The sequence below is a fragment of the Alexandromys fortis genome, unplaced genomic scaffold (assembly GCF_014885135.2).
Source record: "Alexandromys fortis isolate MF-2015 unplaced genomic scaffold, M_Fortis_MF-2015_v1.1 scaffold_47, whole genome shotgun sequence".
In the NCBI taxonomy this organism is placed as follows: Eukaryota; Metazoa; Chordata; class Mammalia; order Rodentia; family Cricetidae; genus Alexandromys; species Alexandromys fortis.
In genome coordinates, this window is record NW_026067957.1 from 6,341,181 (window position 1) to 6,362,609 (window position 21,429).

The following is a 21,429-nucleotide window of genomic DNA, read 5'->3' on the forward strand; positions in this document are numbered from 1 at the left end:
AGAGAGAGAGAGAGAGAGAGAGAGAGAGAGAGAGAGAGAGAGAGAGAGAGAGCGCAGCCTCCTGGCCTCTTCTCTTCACCCCCTATTTTCTTCCTGCCCTTCCTGCTCATCCTGCGGCCTCCTGACCTAGCCTGACCCTGTTAAAGCCAAGTGAACTTTGGCTTCAAGTAGAACAGCTGTTTTCACTTGGATCCCCAGCTGGGATGAAAAAAGGTAGGCAAATTTCAAGGAAACAGAGACACATTATCCAACTGAAGGAGAAAAAAAAAACCCACCTCAATATTCATACTTTTGTGAGGGCAGAGTCCTGGGTACCCTGGCCCAGGCTACTAAGGCTGAGCTGGGGAATCAGTGGATAGTTAGTGACCATGTGTAACCTACTGACATGCCCAACCCTACCCCAGACCCACTGCTTCAGGGGCTCTGGGAACGAGCCCCCACAGTCTGTGTGTGATCAAACCGATTCTTTCCCTGTTGAAGATGGAAACACCGACTCGGTTAGAGAGTGGCCGGCGAATAGCCTCTCCCTGCACCCAGCTGGACAGCCTGGGTGAAGGTGGAGAAGGGCAGGGAGCAGAGAACTCGGGAAGGCTGTCTGTCTTTCCCATGGTCTACACACTCGCCCCAGAGGAGTTAGCAGCTGATGTGTGGATTGTTGAACCAGTCTTTAGATGTGCTTCTCCGTGTCTTCAACACTGCCTGACAAGTCAGACAACATAAGTCCACTCCTCTGCACAGTCCAAAGGGTTGAGCACCTCACACCCAAGAGCAGGAAGAGCAGGAATGAACTGTAGGCTCTGCCCCGAGGGCGAGGCACCTCCTCCACAAATCCAGAGGGACCATCTGATAGTCAGTGCAGTGCAGAGGCAGTGTGACTACCCGGGGAGCCTGCCAGCTGATCGTCACAGCGCTGGGAGACGGATGTGACCTTTCTGAGGAGGCCCGCAGGTGGGACAGGTATCACCGGGAGTCTCCTAACTTTGTTGAAGCTAGTGTTTTCCCCAAAACTATTTCAGGGACCACTTAAAAGTCCAAAAATGAAGCCAAGCAGTGGTGGCACAGTCCTTTAATTCCAGCACTTGGGAGGCAGAGGCAGGCAGTTCTCTGAGTTCAAGGCCAGCCTGGTCTACAAAGCAAGTTTGGGTTCAGGAACAAAAAGGATGAAAGACAGATGAAGACTCCCAAGTGGTGGGGTTCACATGAAAAAGGAGCCCCAGGATCACAAGATCAACCCTTCCCACAGCTACTTCAGAAATTCCCAAATCTGCTGCAAGTCAGAATTGCCCGAAGTGTTTACGAAAGGCAGGCCTTCGCCTATGCTGCCTGAATCTGAGTTCCCAGAAGGAAAACATGGAAAACAAAACATTTAATCAAGTATACCATTGGATTCTATCCGTGGGGAAGCCTGCTGTGCTAACTGGCTTTGTAGCATTGTGACAAAATGCCTGGGTGTTGCAGTTTGAATGTAATTGGCCCCCATAATCTCATAGGGAGTGGCACTATTAGGAGACCTGGCTTTGTTAGAGTGGGTACGGCCTTGTTAGAGGAAGTGTGTCACTGTAGGGGTGGGCTTTGAGGTTTCCTATGCTCAGGATACCATCCAGTGTATCTCTGTCAGCTTCTTGTTGCCTGCAAGATTTAGGATACCTCTCCGGTACCCTGTGTGCTGCATACCGCCATGATAATGGACTGAACCTCTGAAACTGTAAGCCACCACCCCAAGTAAATGTCTTCATTTATAAGAATTGCCATGGACATAGTGACTCTTCACAGCAATAATAATAATAAAAATAACCCTCATTAAAGGCACTGGGATAATTAACTTTTAGGAGAAAAAGATTTCTTTTTGGTTCAAGGTTTCACTGTTTTGGGCCTGTGGCAGGCAGTGCCCATCATAGCAGGGAATCTGTAGTGGATCAAATCGCCTCACCTCCTGACAGAGAGGAAGCTAAAAAAGACAGGAAGGGGCTAGAGCCCCAATATTCCTTTCAGAAGCATTCCCACAGTCGTTCTTAACCCAGTTCCAGAGAATTCAGCAGGCATGCATGTGGTGTACATGCACACATTCGGACAAAGCATGTATATTTATAAAAGTAATTAAATCTTTAAAAGTTTTATTTTTTAAAAGAGTACTGGAATTAGATGCACACCACACCCAGTCCTCCTCCTCTTCTTCTTTTGTAAGATTTATTTTAGCTGGGCATAATAGTACACGTCATTAATCCCAGCTCTCGGGAGGCAGAGGCAGGTAGATCTCTGAGTTCAAAGCCAACAGGTCTACAGAGCAAGTTCCAGAACAGCCATGGCTACACAGAGAAGCCCTGTCTCAAAAACAAAATTATTTTTATGTCTGTACATGTTTTGCCTGCATGTATGAATGTGCACCATATACATGCCAGGTGCCCTCAGAGATCTGGAGAGGGCATTGAATCCCCTGGAAGTGGAGTTATGGATGGTTGTGAGCCACCACATGGGAGCTGGAAGCCAAACCCAGGTCCTCTCCAGCTCCATCAATTCTTTTTTTAAATTAAGAAAATTAATTGCATACAAAGTAATGGATTTCATGGTGACGCTTGCATACACAGATGTCGCTGTACTTTGTTAAGCTCCCTGAGAGCTAGGATCTTATAGGCACTCTGAGATCCCTCGCTTGGTCCTTCCCACAGGGCAGAAGAAGGGGAAGACACCTGAGAGCCCCCAAGGGAAAGGGAATCTCAAGCAGAGCCTCCCAGACCAGATGTTAGACACCTGGGACCGTGATCTAGCATACAGCTGCAGGCAGGTGTGGAACTAGCCTGGGAAAGCAGTCACCTTTCAACGTGGCAGCTGTCAGGTTGTGAAAGACGTTAGCAGATTCCAGAAGCTTCATGCATTGTTGTCATGTTTGGGTGACAAGCCCATTGTTCCTACCACTACTCTTCCTTTTTTGCTTGTTTCATTTTCTTGTTTTGTTTTTCAAGACAGGGTTTCTCTGTGTAGCCCTGGCTGTCTTGAGAACTCACTCTGTAGACCTGGCTGTCCTTGAACTCAGAGATCAGAGCATCCAAGGCTGGCTTCAAGATCCAAATACCTCTGTCTCTTAAGTGCTGGGATTAAAGGCATGTTCCATCATTTTCTTGACTACATACCACCTACAATGTGACAAGAGCTATTATCAGTCCTGGGGCAGTGGTAGTGACTGGCCATTTTTGCCTGTTTCCTGAATGCTTTTAGACAAGCAGATTTCCCAAGATCCTTATCACTGCATAAGAGTCCTTGGGCTGACAATGTAGCTCGGTTGTTAGAGTGCTTGCCTACTGTGAACTAAGTTCTAGGACTGATTCACCACATAAAGCAGACGTGGTGGCATGTGCCTGTGATCTCAACGTTTAGTTTGTAGTGGCAGGAGGACCACAAGTTCAAGGTCATCCTCAGTCATTCTAGGCCAGTCTGGGATTCACGAGACCCAGCCCTAAATAATAAAATAAAATACATTCAAAAAAGTGTTTTCCTTGTTGCCTGCATTAATCATAACCAAATAGACAAGGAAGAGTACCTAGAGTGTCCAGTAGTATAGAGTTAAAACGTGTAATTCCTTCTAAAGGACAGAAATACAAGCTACCAGCCATAAGAGAGACAAGGAGGAGTTGCTTTGCACCCCGCAGTGTGACCCAGAGTTGGCCTCCCAGTAGCCAGGAACACCATCCTCAATACATTTAGGTTGTTTCATGCTTTCATATGCCAGTGACCTGGCCCTGCCACTCACAGCCTCCAGCACTGAAAACCACAACTCTACAATGCATCCTTGCCCAGCAGGTACCACTAACATCATCTTCAGCCACAGAAAACACTGAAGCACTTATCTACCCCAGAACCGCAAGGTAGACCTCAAACACCCTGCTGTCAGATGCAGTCCCGTTCACGGCAGTCAGAGGGATGTACTCAGACAGGGTGAAAAGTAAAAGTTCTCGGAGTTACAGAATCCTGAGCCTGGAAGGGAACCCAGAGGCGTCGGGTTTCACTATGTGTCTAAGGCCTAACCGTCCTCAGACATCTCCTCACCAAGGGTTTTGTCCCGTATGCTGGTATACTGCCCAGTGACGAGCAGATCTCAGCTGTTTTAGTTGGGCATGTGGAGAGGTTGGAGACATATCACTGTCGACAAATGCAGAGGCATGCTTAGAGCTGAGAAACTGAAAGAAATGAGGGATGGAGGACCAGATTCCAGAGGCTAACGGGGGCCTCTAGAGCTCTACTGGAGAGCTTTGGTGTATGACTAAGAGACATACTACTTCTCTGTAAGGATAACAGTCTCTGACCTAGTACCTCAACAGATAAGGGTTCTGAGCTAAAGGGCACTGATGAAGCTAATCTGAAGTTGTGGTTGTTTATTTATTGTTTTATGTGTATGGATGTTTTGTCTGTGAGTCCATCTGCACCACATACATGGCTAGTGCCTGGGAAGGCCAGAAGAGGGAGTCAGATCACCTAGGACTGGGGTTACAGATAGTTGGGAGCCACCATGTGGGGGCTGGGGATTGAACCCAGTCGACGCTCTTCAGCTGAGCCATCTCTCCAGCCTTCCAGGCACGGCTCTGGAAGGAACCACATGGGCAGCTATGGAATATGCAAGCAAATGCTGGCTTTGGAGTTGGCTGTGAATGGCGCGCACCTGTAGTTCCAGCTACTGAGGAAGCTGACACAAGAGGAGCACTTTAAGACTTTGTCCAATGCCTGGGTTATGTAACAGGAGAGAAGAAGCAGGCTTTCAAGTTTATCAAACTTGTTTCTGAATCTGGTTCTGCCACTTGAAGTGTATGACCTTAGTCTAAAGGCCTAGCCTCTCTGAGTTTCAGATTCTTGCTCTGTTAGGTGAAGATAATTACAGTATTGACCTCACATGGTGTGGTGGTTTGACTATTTAAAGCCTCCATGGACTTGCGTTTGTATGCTTGGCCCATTGGAAGTGGCACTATTAGGAGGTGTGGCCTTCTTAAAGGAAGGGTGTCACTCAAACAGGCTTTGGGTTCTCATATATGCTCAAGCTACACCCAGTGTGGTAAACAGTTCACTTCCTGTTACCTGCAGGTCAAGATGTGGAACTCTCAGCTACCTTTCCAGCACCATGTCTACCTGTCTGCTGCTTTGCTTCCCACTATGATGCTAATGGACTAAACCTCTGATAAACTATAAGGCAGCCCCAAGTAAATGTTTTTCTTTGTAAGAGCAGCCGTGGGTCATGGTGTCTCTTCACAGCAATAGGAACCCTAAGACAGTAGTAGGGATTAGCTCAGATCTGATGGTGGTGGTGTTCTGAAACAATAGTTTGTACACCCGTGGAAAACATGAAGTCATGGCTGGCCCAAAGAATCTCACTGTAGTTTGTCTTGTCAAAGCAACCTCACATCTTTGTTTCACAGGTTATTGTGTGTGTTACACACTTGATTTACTTTTACTTTTATCCAGTGGTGAAATGGTCAAGTGTAGGCTGTGAGGCAGTGCACTTGGGCGGACTTACAACTTCTTGAACTGAGAGTGCCCACTCACAGACAGTATCCATCTAAAGGATAGGTATTTAAAATGCTATGGCCTTGTTTGTTTTGTTTTTCTAGACAGGGTTTCTCTGCGTAGCCCTGGCTGTCCTGAAACTCACTCTGTAGATCAGGCTGGCTTTGGACTCAGAGATCTGTCTGCCTCTGCCTCCTGAGTGCTAGGATTAAAGATGTGCACCACCACACCTGGGCAGCAGTTGTAATTTTCAGCTTCATTCATTCCCTTGTTCACTCATCTGCCCATGACCCCTGGAGTATCCAGTGTTTATCATGGAGGAACTAACTATACATGAAAAGGCAGCAATTCACTGCCTGGATTGAGCTGGATTGAGACATTTTATTTTAAATCCTAAGTATTAAGATGCTAAAGAGGGAGAATCACCCACAATGCTGTAGAGAGGATGCGGAGATCCACAAGCATTTGTCAGACCTGTGTGGAAAGGAATGGTTTTCCTAAGGTGGACTTTACAACGTCTGCAGAGGCCCCAAGGTCAACCCTAAACAGCTTTCCATGCTCATTTGGGACTTGGAAAGAGGGAGAAACGCTGACACACCAGGCTAGTTCTGGTCACTCCTGGACACCTGTGCACCTTACCGTAGGTGATGACCAGCAGCACAAAGTTGAGGTTTTTGAAGAGCCGGATGATGGAACTTAAGTAGGAAGCATCGGTGGACGCCAAGGCATAGCTCAGGGACTGGGCCCTGCTGGGAGGATACTTGGGCTTCTCCTTGAATACTGAAAGGAAAGTAGGAGAGATGAGGGGAGATTCCTGCGCTCCCATCTCAGCAGTACCAGCACCACACAGACACGAGCTGGCTCTGTTATCTCGGGAGGGGCTGAAACTGTAAAGGAAGTAACAGTTTCCAGAGGAATCTTCCCTATCCCTTTTCTAAAGCAATTTTTCGTTGTCTGAGGCTTCGCAATCGAGCCCTTTCATTGCTTTCTCTTTTTTCTCTTTCGCAGTTAGAGGAGATGGAACTAGGGCCTTGAGCAGAGGAGGCAAGCACTTTGTCTCTGAGCTATTTTCTCCAGCACTGCTATTGTTTTATTGCCTTTTCTTTAATTGCCTCATTGAGCCTCCAAAGCAGTGTTCAAAGATCAAGGCAGCCCACAATAACTGAAGAATAACATAACAAAAAGGGGGGGGGCATGGGTGAGAAGAAGAGAAAGCTAAACTTTGGAAGGTTAGTGAACCCTGTGAATGCCTGAGCTCCAGCGCTCCTGGGGAGGGGTGGGGTGTGTGTGTGTGTGTGTGTGACTACAGAGTCAAAGTCTGGAACATGGCAGTCAAAAGCTGTTCCCTGAATCAAAGAAAATTACAGTAGCAAAAATTGAGTGTATTCCTAGTTTCGCCAATGCTGAATCAGCCATGTCTTATGAAAGAAACAAGATCTAGGAGTGATCACTCTTTTGTGGAAACTAGTTCTTTTAGAGTCGAATTCCACACAGCCAGTGTGATTGGACCCCACCGAGCACCACTTGGCTCTCTGCAGGGCAAGTGTCTTTTGCTAGTTATTTGACTAAATTGTTTTCTCCACGTGGCCTGAGCAAGTACTCCAAGGCCTCTGGCAAGTCCCAAGAGACCCCTGCTGGAAGGTGAGCAGTCTGCCTCCAGAGGAAGTTCTGGAAATGAGATTGGCTCTCCAAGCAGATCAAAGTAACCCCCACCCACAACCACACCAGCTTTGACTTCAGAGCCCTGCCTCTTCCTCTCCAATAATAGTTGTGGATAAATTCTCCCACTGGAATGTGCCCTCCATTGTCTTGGCTGCTCAGCTCCCCTTCCACCAGAAAAAAGGAATGCAAGAAGGGGATTTAGCTCCGTGGCATTGGGTGTTGGCTCAAGGATTCATGTAAGATTGTTTTGCATCCTTCACTCACTCAACTGCTATCTCATTAAAGTCAACTACTATTCAACTACGATCTCATTAAATACCTAAACATTGCCATGTCCTACCACTTAAGTTTACGGTTGCAAAGATCCAGGACCTCACTGGCTATGAACGCAAGCATTTGGAGGCAGACACATTACAATTTCAAACTTGAGTGGAATCAGGAGGCCCTGGGCTGGTTCGTTCTTCCCGGCTTCCACTCATAGCTCCCTGTTGCTAGCCCTAGGGAATCTCTGTCCTCTGTCTAAGCTACCTGGAATGAAATGATGTAGAGAATGGTGGTAGGGGACTGGCTTTTAACCACCTGACTCTGCAGGTGAGCCCGCATGCAGGGATGAACCTTTAACACCTGAGATAGGGCTTCAGAGCTGAGGGCACAGGGTAACCTTTACACAGGTGACTAAGAGGAAAGAAAAGTCTACCTGGATGTTTCTGAATTTATCCCAGGAATGTCACCTACATGAAAACAATACGTGTTTCTCTTTTACTTTTTTTGCTCACTTTTTTTGTGGGTTTGTTGCTGTTTTGTTTGCTTGTTTTCTTTGAGACAGGGTCATCCTAGGCAATGTAGGCTGTCCTTGAATTAGTCACCCCCCTGCCTCAGCCTCCAGAGTGTAAGGATCATAGGGGCCAGCCAGGAGACAGAAATAATCAAATACTTGGATGAGTAATTGGACATCTGTGTAAAATGTTAATAGCAGTTACCTGAGTTTCCTTGTTGGGATGAAGTTGTTCAAGGATAAATTAATGATCATTCTTGTCTTTTTTCCTCTTTCTTTCTTTCTTTCTTTCTTTCTTTCTTTTGTTTTGCTTTGAGACAAGGTTTCTCTGTGTAACAGTCCTGGCTGTCCTGGAACTCACTTTGTAGATCAAGCTGGCCTTGAATTCACTGTGATCCACCTGCCTCTGCCTCCCAAGTGCTGGGATTAAAAGCATGCACCACCACTGCCTAGCAGTCATTCCTATCTTTAGAGTCTTATCTTTATATTTTTCCATGGTACATTACTTTTCTAATCAGAATAATGATGAAGAAATTTGGTACCCAAGTATTCTCAGATTAACCTTAGATTATTAGTGTTTGTGGAACAATTTCTGTTTATAATTTATTATTATAATTTATAATTTAGTCTTAGTTTCCTTGTTGAAGAAGCCCTACAAGATACCTCATTTGTTGGGTTTCTGGAAACTAGATGAAACCAGACATTCTTCACATAATGCTTCTGACACTGGAGAGTCTCCCTAAGGTCTGTCTCATCAAGGTGACAACAGTCTACCTAGTTCTTCTGGTGAGGTGGGAATGGAGACTGGTCAGCTACAATTAAGCCTTTCCTAGGCCACTAACAGAGAACATAGCACCAGTTAGCACTGTATTAGGGACAACGACTCAGGCTACAACATCTGAAGACTATAAGAAGCCCAACCTCCAGTAGCTCTAAGTATCTGTGGTATTTGGGACCATGTCCAAAGGGTGCCACCAGAGTTGATGTAACTTCCCCACCCCCTGCCCACCAGCAGCCTACTAAGGATCTTACCGATGATGACAAGGATGAAGAGGAAAGTGGCCACACCTCCTATTATGTAGAACATGATGCTGATGTGGTAGGCGAGCTTTTCCTGGTCTTTGATGTTGGGTACCAGAACAGGAGGGACCAAAAACCCAATTGCAATTCCAAGCTACAGAAGACAGACACATCAGTCAGTCATTTGTCAAATGGCCATGAGCTAAGAGACAAATTTAGAGGTTGCTATTAGGAAACATAATTTCTCAGGATGGGGAGATGGCTCAGTCGGGAAGGCACCTGGCAAGCATGTGTGAGGGCCTGAGCCCACACACCTAACACCTACATTAGAAGCTGGGTGTGGCTGCCACCCCAGCATTGGGAGGACAGAGACAGACAGATCCCTGAAGCTCACTAGCCTGCCAGCCTAGCAGAATCAAAGAACTCCTGTCTCAGAAGCCAAAGGTAGAAAGCAATGGAGAAAGAGAACCAGTGTAAACTGTAGTCAGATTTTTCTTTGGGCCGCCAGCTCACAAGTAACAATAAGGAGACTTATTAGTTATGCAAGCTCAGCCTTAGCTTAGGCTTATCTCACTAACTCTTATAACTTAAATTAACCCATTTATTTTAATCTACATTCTGTCATGTGGTTCATTACCTCATCTCTCTGTACTGCCCATGCTGCTTCCTCATGTCTGGCTGGTGACTCCACCTTCCTCTTCCCAGAGTCCTCTCTGTCCCCAGAAACCCCACTTCTACCTCCTGCCTAGCTATTGTCTGTTCAGCTTTTCATTACACCAATCACAGCAATACATTTCAACCACAACAGTCAACCTCACGTCAACATGTGTACACCCCCTCACGAGCATGGACACATACTGTACACGCTCACACACACATGCACAAAGCAATTTAATTCCCAACTTCCAGTTTCTCCTCACACAAAAATCAGAATTATTTCCCCAGTCAAGATTCTTTTAGATGACAACTTGACTCATACACACTTCTGACCCAAAAGCTAGGGGGAAAGAAATCACACGGCAGGCTGGCTCTCGTGAATGCAAACTAACCAGTAATGGTTCCCATAGCTCCAACTCTGGGGTACAGTCATATAATGTTGGTCTTCTTTTCTCTTGTACTATTGAAATCAGCTTCACTGAATCTGCTAGCCTGGTTCTCAGAGCTCAGCTGAAAAGCTTATATAACCTTTAGCCACAGAACTTGCCTCCAGTGAGAGTGGACGATGTCAGCCTGTTTATAAGCATGGATGCTTTGGTTCATTGTCTAATAACTTAGCAACATTCAAAGTTTCTGTAACGTGAGGTCAGACACAGCTGCAAAATGGTTACTCACACACACATGCGTACACTCATGCATGAGTTAAAATACCTCACGCTGGTGTTGGAGTACAAAACTCCCAGGACCTAGCAGATAAGATAACCTGGGTGTTCCTGAGAACAGAAACACTGTGGATCAGCAGTAACTAACAGACAACTCCCAAAAGTCCTTCTGTCATCATTAATCAATGGGAGTCGGGGCAGACCAGGACTTTCCCTGAGGCCTGAGTGTGTGGAGAAAGAACATAGTTTCTTGCTAAAACCAGGAATGTGCTTGGTAAGGCCAGAGACTTGGGGAAGCTGCAGTTTGGGATCCTGGGAGCCTCCTTTGCCCCAGTTTGAAGGCCTGTGGTTATCAGTTCCAAGGTCACTGAGCACCCAGTCTGGTGGCCTGTGTTCCCCTTGTGCAACATCACTTTAGCTTGCTGCTGAGTCTGTTCTGTTGAATGATAGCTTGACAGCATCTGATGGTTCTGTCGCATTTGTCCTGGAAACAGCATATAAGATGTCGTCTTCTTAGTAAACTTGCTGGTCTTGAGCCATCAACTCATGAAAGACCTTCTGACTCCAATGTTCCTATCTTCTTCATTTTTTTCCCATCTCTGGTCCCTCCCCTGCTGGAATTTGTCACTGAAGAACAGCCTGCTGGTCCAGGTCACATAACACCAAGGCAGAACCTGGAGAGAGTTCATCAACTCGGGCAGGCTTCCCGCTCCATGAGCAGAGGTCGACTAGACCGACAAGACTCAATCCCTGGATTCAAAGCCCGTGTGCTCCATGGTACTGAAAGGAGCAGCAGGCAGACAGTTGGCTCTTCCTCCTCACTGTCAACACCCTTCCGCTGCCAAGTGAGCCTCCACTTACTTCCTATACGGGTGCTTCCCCTGTCAGTTACTGTCCACCAAATGCCCCCCAGTGGTTCCTAGCTCTGGAGTATGCAGAAGGCTGCTTGAAGGGAGTGGATGCATAGCTGCTGAGAGCACTTGCTGTTCTTCTAAAGGACCCAAGTTCTGTTATCAGCGCACATATTGGGGGACTCACAACCACTTGCAACTAGTGGTTGAATCTGATGACCTCTTCTTGGCTCCATGAGCACCTGCATATACATGTCACACACACACACACACACACACACACACACACACACACACAGGCACAAGTGCTAAACAAACAAATAAATGTAAAAAGCATGGTTTAAAAAAAACATGATAAACAAAAGTCTGGAGAGGCAGAATATAGGAAATGAAAGTCAAGTCTGTCTGCCTGTCCTTTCTGTAACCTCAAGGAAGATATCACCATGCCTTGGTAATGTCAGGGCTATTTCCAGGGCATACTTAAAAACATGTTTGTGTGGACTGAGGTCTTTGAGTGCTGTGGGACAATGGTCTGTACCCTGTCACTTGTATTTTAATAAAATGCTGATTGGCCAGTAGCTAGGCAGGAAGTACAGGTGGGGCAACGAGAATTCTGGGAAGAGAAAGAGGCAGTCTGCAGTCATCGCCCAGACATAGAGGAAGCTAGATACAGAGCAAGCAAGATGTAACTGCCTCGCTGAAAAGGTGCCAAGCTGACATGTAGCTTGGTAGCAGTGTTTGCCTAAGGTGAGCAAGGCCTTGGGCCCATCCTGAGCATGGCCTCCCACCAAATTCACCTATCTAATTTATTATGAAATGTCAATCTCTGAGGCCCATAAACCTCAGTCTCATCACCATCCATGTAATCTGGATCAGCAAATCCCTGTGTGAGTCACAGTTCAATCAGCACCCTAGCACAGTGCTGTTTGTCCCGGGCTTGATGGGTCATGGGGTCAGGGAACTTTGTACCCACACAGTAATGAGGGTCTGGGTCCACAAAGAACAGGGAATCGCTGGACCCCCTCTGAGCATTTACTTAAGATCCTGGGCATTTCATCTTCCCGACACAAGCTGTAGGCAAGACGAACTCTGTTCTTCTACATCAAGAGACAAGAACCCCCAAGGCGGGGGCAGACATGGAATGACTGGGAAGTGAGTATGGTGGGGTGCATAGTATAAAATTTCAAAACAATCAATAAAAATATTGTGTTAATTAAAAAAGAAAAAAAAAAGAGACAAGAAACAAGAACCCCAATAGAGAATTACTGACAGAAACTCATGTCTCCTTTGGCCACCCATCTCCCAGGCATCCTGGGCTATTCCTAGAAAGATAAACTCTCTCCAAGCCCTAGGCCTGAGCCCCAGCGTGCTGATTCCTTTCCCTGGACACAGTCTCTAGGATGAGCCAAATACATTCCTCGGAGCTTCAGAGTTCCCAAAAACTAGCTCCACGAGGTCAGTACCTCCCCCCTCCCCCCTCTCCTCTCTCCCTGTAGGAAAGCCCTCTGGCTCTGACCCTGTCAGCTGGTCTCCTGTGATTTAATCCGGGCTTGCTTTGCTCCTTGAGGGGCTCACGCCCTGCTGTGCTATCTTCTCATCAAAATCTTCACCTTTCCTGCTTTCTACCTCGACAGACGCCGTACATATCACACTTCACAGTAGCAAAGGGACATTTAGCTTTGGAGCCAAAAGTCTCAGTTCAATCCCAGCTCCATCCCTTACTTGGTTTCCAGTGTCTGAGGTGAACTCACCCACAGTACCAGTTTCCTCCTCCTCAAAAAAGAAGACAGTCTCGGGCCAACTGGGGTGGGCTCAGAAAGTGGACCCAGTGGTCTCACACACAAGCCTGGCTTAGTAAATGCTCCCCTACCACCATCCTCCCCTGGCTCTCCACCACCTTCCTCTCCAGCTCCTCCTAGATGCTCTTTCCCCAAGTCCTTCAGTCTCTCTCAGTTTCCTTTAAATCCTTCCTTCCCTCTTCCCCCTTTCTATCTGCCTTCCAGGCAAATGCAGTCTCGCCTTCAGCCAGCCTGCCAGTGCTCACAGTTTTCAAAGCTCGCTGGCCACACTGGCCTGCTCTGAAGTCTTCAAGGAACTGCACCCCCACCATTACCAAGAAGAAGAAAGGAAATCAATCCAGCACTTACCTCCCTCCCCCAGCGTGCTGCTCTGGGCTTTTCTGGCCACTTCCAGTGATTTTCCAGTCTCATCTTGTCCCATGTCACTACAGATCCCATAATCCTCTTATCCAGGTAATCATAATGCCAACCCTCTAGTTTGCACCTTTATTGAAAATTCTCTTATATTAGTCGAATGCCATTTCAACGGCAGTCTCTGTACAGTGATTTCCCCAGGCAAGCACGATCTCCTTGCCATAACCTTTTCTGAGCCTCTGGCTCCGCCATCTTCCTGTCATTTGTTAGCTGGTGCCTAGTAAGCAGGCTCCAAGCTTCCTGGATAAACAGGTGTCAGTGAACAAGTGAGCTGTAGTTAAGGCTTCTTGGGAGGATTCCACTTCCAGAGTCAATTTGTCCATGTGCCCAGACTACTGAAAAGATGGGTTTTGGAAACTGTAAGACCCTCACCCCTTATTCTCAAAGGGGCGAGAAGAAATTTCCTAACAAAATGTTTTCCCAGGAAGATAGTGGCCTTCCCCCCTCTCACCCAGAAAATACGTCTAGCCACCTAATACGGGCTGATAAAAATGGCGTGACTCAAAAACAGGGTGGCCTTGCTCTAAAAACAAAAAACTGGCTGACACAGCAGGATGGGACAGAGCAAAAGATCTTGCACCCGTGCCAAAACAGCTTCAAAAAGCCTCTTTGTAGTTACACCTTTCAAAGACTAACACTCCCCCCCCCCCTCACAGAGGGAGCTCAGCTCCTCTTTGCCTCCCTGCAGTGGGGTTAGAGATGGGTTCCAAATATGTTTGTATTATGCTAAATACACCTTGCTTATTACAGTCTGGGCATCTCTGGTGGTCTCTCTCTGGGGGTCGTAATCTGGGCACAACAGATTACCAAAAATCTAGACAAGGTTCTTGGAGAACATTTACTATTTTGAAAAGCATATCTGGGCTAGCAAACATCTCAGCAAATAAGGGTTCTGGCCACCAAACCTGAGAACCTGAGTTCCAGCTGAATTCAACTCCTAGGACCCACATGGATGAAGGAGAGAATTGACTGACTTCTGTAAACTGTCCTTTGACCTGCATATATGCACAGTGGCACTCATGTGCATGAACACACATACACACAGAAGTATGCATGATAAACAAACAAATAAATATAAAAAAAACATGGTTAATGGGTTTTTGTTTTGTTTTGTTTCTTCGAGATCGGGTTTCTCTGTAGCTTTGGGGCCTGTCCTGAAACTTTCTCTGTAGACCAGGCTGGCCTCAAACTCACAGAGATCTGCCTGCCTCTGCCTCCTAAGTGCTGGGATTAAAGGCATGCACCACCATCTCTCGACTGGGTCTTTTTTTTTTTAAGTTAGAGGTCCACAAAAAATGAGACTCAATCAAGACTGTCATACCTCAGATTGCTTAAAGCCCATATGAGAGATCTTTATTTTGGATTTATTTTTTAAAATTATTTATTTTTTTCTATATGTACATTGGTGTTTTGGCTGCCTGTATGTCTGTATGAGGGCATTGGATCCCCTGGAACAGGAGCTACACACAGTTGTGAGCTGCCATGTAGGTGCCATTCTTCTGGAAGAGCAGTCAGTGTTCTTAACCACTGAACTATCTCTCCAGCCCTATTTATTTATTTCTTATGTATGTGTGTGAGCATGTGTGATTATAGGTCCCATATGTGTGCAAGAGTCTATAGAGGGTAAAAGAAGGCATCAGATACACTAGAACTGGAGTTCTAGAAAGTTGTGAGCCACCATGTGTGTTCTGGGAATCAAATCTAGGTCCTCTGGAAGAGTAGCCAATGTTCTTAAGCACTGAGCATCTCTGCAGCCCCATATGAGCAATCTTAAAGCACACCGATGCTGTTCCTCTCCCAAGAACATTTCCCATAATGAGATGACCTAATAAATATGTGTTACTATGTAGTTCTATGTATATTAGCAGTGGTCTTTTACTCTAAAGATTAATCTGAAGCTAAGCTCACAAACTGAACAGTTCAGGCAAACCTGAACTGCATGGATAAGCATAAGAATAATTATTACATGTATGAACTTTTAAGTGTGCTCAGATATAGTATGCCCTACTTCTATTCCACACAATATCATATACCAAGTACTCCTGGGGACCAAAGGCTAGGTAGGCCCTGGTTTCTCAGGCAAGCAGAGAGTGACCACCACTGAAGCACCACCAAAGATCAAGTCTAAGTGAGCAGCTGCGTGAAGGTGATCTGCCACATTCTTTTTCTTGTCCCCTCATAGTGGTGTGTGGCTGAAACCCTACAAAGACGGTGCAATGCGAGTCTGAAGTCTCTAATACAGAACCCTGGGGTTATTAATATGGGGGCTGGCGAGGTAGTTCAGCAGGTAAAGGTGCTTACTGCCAAGCCTAATAACCTTTAACCCCTTGACCTCACATGGTAGGTCAAGTTACTTCCTGACTTCCACACACACTTACTTGCACCACCACCACTCCACACCCCCCCTGAGCACAGTATGAATAAATGTAAAATAAAACAAAAACCTTTGCCATATCCCTTGGCGAGTAAGCATGTCAACCTGCTAGAGAGTAACTGACTTGGGCAGGGCATAATAGAGGCTCCAGGGGCCCAAATTATGCAACAGAGGTCACATTTGGACCTGTGGAGGGGGTGTAGCATGGGGTCTATGGATACACCACACACACACACACAAAGAAGGGAAGGCTGGCGTGGCTGCTGGCATTCTGACCCATTGCAGAGCTGAGAGCACAGGGCTGCAGCTTAACCATGAGAACCTGCTCCCGGCTACCCAAGATTGCAGGCAGCTCTGAGGAATAAGCCATGGCGGGTAGCACTAGTAACACATGCAAAGCCTACTCAGATGATTCTATGTGAAATCCCCAAATCCAAGCCCTTGGCTTCTTTCGAAAAGGCCAACTTGGGATTAAGGAAGTAGCAGACCTTTGTGAACAAAAACGACCCGACCCCACTGGTTTATGGGAGATCACTCATGAGAGGGGTTTGTGAATCTGAGGGTGGAGCTCAGGTGTAGTGAGCCGAGGAAACGAGGTCACAGCTGGTCAAACCCAGACTTCCTTAGAGCCCCACCAAGTCTCCAGGTTTGTCCTCAGAGCTAGGACTGTGCTGATGGCTCACAGGGCAGTGCCACTCTTGGGTTTCCAGGGTCCCGGAAATGGAGGGCAAGGGAAATGTGTGTCAGGGGGACTAGCTGTAGAAACGAAAGTAGCCCACAGTTCTTGATTCCTATAGAAGACAATAATAACAAGGACAGTGAACCATGACATCATATGTCAGGCGCTGAGTTAATCCCCATTGCAAAGCCAATTGACGACACTAGCCTTTACTGATGTTGCCTGCTCAGTGTCCCCTAACAATAAGTGATGAAGCTGGACGTCCAGCTCAGGTCATCATGTCCATCAGACTATGTGCGGCAGCAGTTAGCTGTTATTCAGACTGGAGGGAGCCCCAGGTGTGGTGGCGTGTGCCTGGTGTGTCCCAGCGCTTGGGGAGCTGAAGCAGGCTTATTGGAACTCCATAACGAGCTCCAGGTTATTCTGGTTTATGACGCTGTCTCAGTAAAGACTGAGAAGATACAAAACACTAAACAAGAAGGAGAGAACCTAATATGTGCTAAGCACCTACTGTGTGCTGGACAACACCCTGAAGAACTTTTCACACACTGTTTTACTTACACCCTCATTTTCATCCCTGCCCCGAATTCAATAACACCATCACTAGATTTTTACAGATGAGAAAAACCTTTGGAACCAGCTGCTCAGCTTCTAATGGCTTAGATTCGAACCCATAGCTATTTAACTCCAAAGACGTCGATGGGAGAGACAAAGGTCGCAGAACTATGATGTCCCCGAAACTTGACATTGTTTTTGACTGATAGGCTCTAGTCTCTGTAGTTCTCCTGAAGAAGCAATGGCAAGAGTCATTTCCAGCCATAGTCAGCTTTGTTTACCACGTAGTGACACCTTATGGTTGTGTGTGTGTGTGTGTGTGTGTGTGCGCACATACACATGCACACACACATACATACTCTGTTTTTTTGAGACAGGCTCTGTCATTGATCTTGAGCTCCTTGAGAAGGACCATAAGAACTAACCATCACAACTTCTTTAATGTTTAATTTTTTATTTAGTGTGTGTTTAATGAGGAGGGGCCACATGAGGATATTACAGTCAATGTTATTGTCTTCAACATGCTCACAAGCTAAATAAAACTAAATATTGTAGAAGAAAATAATCCTGCTGTTTGGGTGGTGCACACTGGTAAACAACGCTGAAGAAGGTGAGGCAGGAGGATCACCAGTTTGAGGCAAGCCCAGGCTACATAATTATTGGGCTGGAAGGTTGTTCAGTACAGGGATCTAAATTTAGTACCTAGAACCCACGTCAAAAAAAAATCTGGGTTTAGTGACATGCATGTGTAATCCTAAGGCCTGGGGAGACAGAGACAGGGTCATCCCTGGGGCTCACTGGCTTGACACCCTAATGGTCAACTTGATATAAACTAGAACCGCCTGGCAGGAAGGATCTCAATGAGGGGCTGTCTAGATCAAATTGACCTATGGCCATGTCTGTGGGGGATTGCCTTAACTGTTAGAAGTAAGAAGAGCCTAATGTGGGCAAAACCATGACAAGTGCCGGGCCCTGGACTGCGTAAGAGCAGAAGCAGCAAGCTGAGCCTGAGTCACACGTGTATCCATTTCCCCTGCTCTTGCACATGCTGTGACTAGCGGCCTCAAGTCCCCCTGGCCTTTCCTGCAATAGTAGCTATGACCCGGAATTGTGGAGCCAAATAAGCCCTTTCTCCTCCGCGGTTTTTTGTTTGTGGTGTTTTGTCACAGCCTCAGAAATGAAACCAGCATGGAAGTGATGCTGACCAGGAGCTTTCCGTCTCATTGACCCAAGCCTGGTACTAATGCCTGCGCTACTCAGGAAAGTAGCCCAGTTCTTGATTCCTCTGATGCCTCCTGTGATACACACTCCTTCTTTTCATGGCTGCGTGCTCCCCCAACACTGTTCTTGGGGTAAATTCTGCAGAGGGTGGGGTGGAGAGCTGAAGTGAGGTCTCCTCTTTCACAAGAGCACAAATGACTGTCGGCCGCATGCTCGTGGCTCTCTCTCTGGATGGCCCTGCTGACCACCAGCTGACACAGCCTCACAGAACTTCCCTTTCATTTGGGGAAGAGGAGACAAGAGTAGGTGTTTGGGGAACCAGTCAGCCAGCCAGGATTGCAGCATGCAAACCTCAATCTGGGTTTTTCACATTTGATGAGAGAGACAAAGGGGCAAAGTTCTACTTTGGTGCCTCCAGAGTCCTCATCCTGTGTTTGCCCACTTCCTACCCTTTGACAGATAAATTGGCTCAAAGGGGAGGAACTGTTACCTTTGCCTGCAAAACTGCCAGACTAAAACATAGAGTCCAAGTGGTGGCCGATCTTGAGTATCTTTCCAGCATTTTAGCCTGCAGACTTTCTTAGCTATCCCCTTCTTTCCTTTAAATGTAAATGCTGGGTTTTTTTTTTTTTTTTTAGCATTCTCTCTCTCTCTCTCTCTCTCTCTCTCTCTCTCTGTGTGTGTGTGTGTGTGTACGCACCACAGTGCATGTGTGGTCAGAAGGTGATTTTGGGAGGTTCTTTCCTTCTGCTCTGTGGGTCCCGCAATCAGAGATTGAATTCAGATTATCAGGCTTGGTGGCAAATGCCTTTACCCAGTGACTATATTGACCTGCACGGTGCTAACTTTCAATGCCAATGTCCGGTCACTAACCTTAGAGCTACTGCTTTACTGATTACCATGAACAAGACTCAGTTCTTCTAGAATGCATACCTCAAGAAATAACAAGGGTGGGTCTTGTAGAGCTTTCTTCTAGGAAGGTGACCTACTCTGCCTTATGACCCCAGAGAGAAATCTGGAAAGAAAAAGAAACCTAAAACTATTAGCCATACATGTCCATCACTACCACAGGAGAGCAGCAGTAGCAACATGATCTTGTTATTTGAGGGGTTACTCGGGGGCCACTGTACCCCCAAACATAACCCAATGTTCAGGACTGAAATCATCTTCCTTTCTTCTTACTTGACTCAACATTTTTATCACTGGTCCCTCTGACTGGTTTATGGTCTAAATCCAGGCCTGTCCGACCTGTGCAGGCCCATGGACCACGTGTATCAAAACAGCTATGGATGAGGCCCAATGAAATCACAAACTTATTTAAAATATTAGGAGATTTTTCTCGAAACTCCATTACATAGCAGCATCACAAGGTCAGAAGCTTGTGACAATATCTGCCTTCACTTAGATGTAAACCCCACAGGTACAGCCTGCCTGTTCTTCTTGTTCACACAGCACCTCCAGTGCTCAGATGGCTTGGCATGCAGTAGACACTCAACGATTGTTCAAGAAATAAAATAATTGGCTACGTTGCTTTGTCTCCTAAAGTCACATGATCATTCAAGAGGACAATGACCTGCATCTATTGACTTTCATTTGTCACTTGGCCTGCTGTCAAATGGGAAGACACGGCAACAGTGGTCAAATTTGTACAGATAAGAGAGACAGAAGAAAGACTGGCCAAGGCTGTGGGGATCAATTGAATAACTAGAGGTCTGGTCCAAGATGACAGGAAGCAATGAAATTCTGTATAGCACAACACATGCCATAACCAGGGCAGACAGTGGAGGAAAAAGACCTGCCATGTTAACAGAGCCCCAGACCTTAGCACAACTGACTCCATGGCGGAAGTATGGCCATTCAGACCACAAAATTTAGCACGCAGACAGTAAAACCAGCCAAAAACAAAAACAAAGACCCAATCCATCAAAGTCCATAGTTCTGGGAGAGTCTCTAATGTACTAACCTTGTTTTGTTTTTTTTTGTGCTTAAAAGCTCATTTTGAGAAAGGCTCAATGCTGTGCTGGGGTCCTGAATGCCCGGTGCATTTGCCAACCAGCTAATGAAGACTTTCTATTGGCTTAAACCCGTATCTGAGCAGTCTTCTCTGGCAGATACCCCACAACACAAGGAGACAACACCTTCAAACAGCTCTGACTTCACTGCGGTTGCCAAGCCCCACCCAGCCCCATTCATTCCCAGGAGGAACTTGCCCCTAACCAACAAGCTCAATGTTCTGAGGGTAGGGAGCTAAGTCAGTTCTGAGTTGAGCCTGAGATCTCTCACAGAGGACAGAAGAGCCATACTAGGCACACTCTTCTCTCGTCACTCTGATAAGCAGCTCTCTGTGGCCATCTGTAACCTTCCTAGCATCCAAAGGCACCAGGAGGCTCTGAAGGACTTCAAGGATCAAAGGCAGCCTCCTCTCAGGAACCCAGAAGTTCCCAGAGGTTCCTACAACTAAAATGATCAGAATTTACTTGGGACAAGCTAACCCCAAAGACTAGAATGCTGAGCCTGCTAAATGGAGGATGTAGCCCCTAGTCCAAGGTTTCTCTTTGCAAAACAGACAACCTCTTTTCTTTCCTGTCAAAGGGCAAGCTTGGAGCCTTTAACTTTGTTTGTTTGGAGTCAAGAAAGAGCACCCAAAGTCAACATCAGCAGAGTATTTCATTATTTTTAAGACATCTGCACATCCTGAATATTATCTGGGCCTCAGCTAACCCCGTGAAATCCACAGCAGGTGGCCCAATATCCAGATGGGGCAGCAGAGCCCCAGGAAGGCCCCGCTTCCATTTCATGGTGGAATTTAAACAATGTGTGCTGATGTCACAGGGCCAATCAGGTTACGTTAGACATCTAGACCTCTAAGATTCCTTCTCTGGGCCTGTGCCCTTCCCAAGGAACCTGCCTGACTTTAGTGAGACACCAAGAAGCAGCAGATCCCAGGAAGACATTGAGGTGGCAGTGGGAGGGGGGTGGATTCTCAAAAATCCCAAGTGCAGAACACGCTATGCCAATCGTCAGGATGTCTAGGTCATCATATACAGATAACACTGATGGTGGACCTCCTATCAACAATCTCTCCACGAAGTCAATCAGAGAGTGGTTTTGGGAGAGGAGACAATGTGAATGTCTCCAGAAGTCCCCAGAGTCTTCCAGACCCTGAGACATAATATGCCCCCCCCCACACACAAACCTTCAAAGAAGCAAACATCAGTAAGGAGGAAAGCCCTCCTTATGCCACAGGAAAGAAAGCAAGGTGCTAAGAGGCCT

At 46.6% G+C, this 21,429-nt stretch overlaps 1 protein-coding gene across 2 annotated transcripts in view; it reads right to left on the minus strand.

Annotated features, from left to right (window-relative positions):
• Flvcr2 (FLVCR choline and putative heme transporter 2) overlaps positions 1–21,429 on the minus strand; it is a 57,994-nt gene that overhangs the window by 16,560 nt on the left and 20,005 nt on the right. For both annotated transcript variants that reach the window (XM_050152488.1, XM_050152486.1), the window contains exons 2-3: positions 8,957–9,098; positions 6,127–6,267 (exon numbers count right to left, since the gene is read on the minus strand). In XM_050152488.1, coding sequence (XP_050008445.1) covers positions 6,127–6,267; positions 8,957–9,098 — 283 coding nt within the window. The remainder of the gene's footprint in view (positions 1–6,126; positions 6,268–8,956; positions 9,099–21,429) is intronic.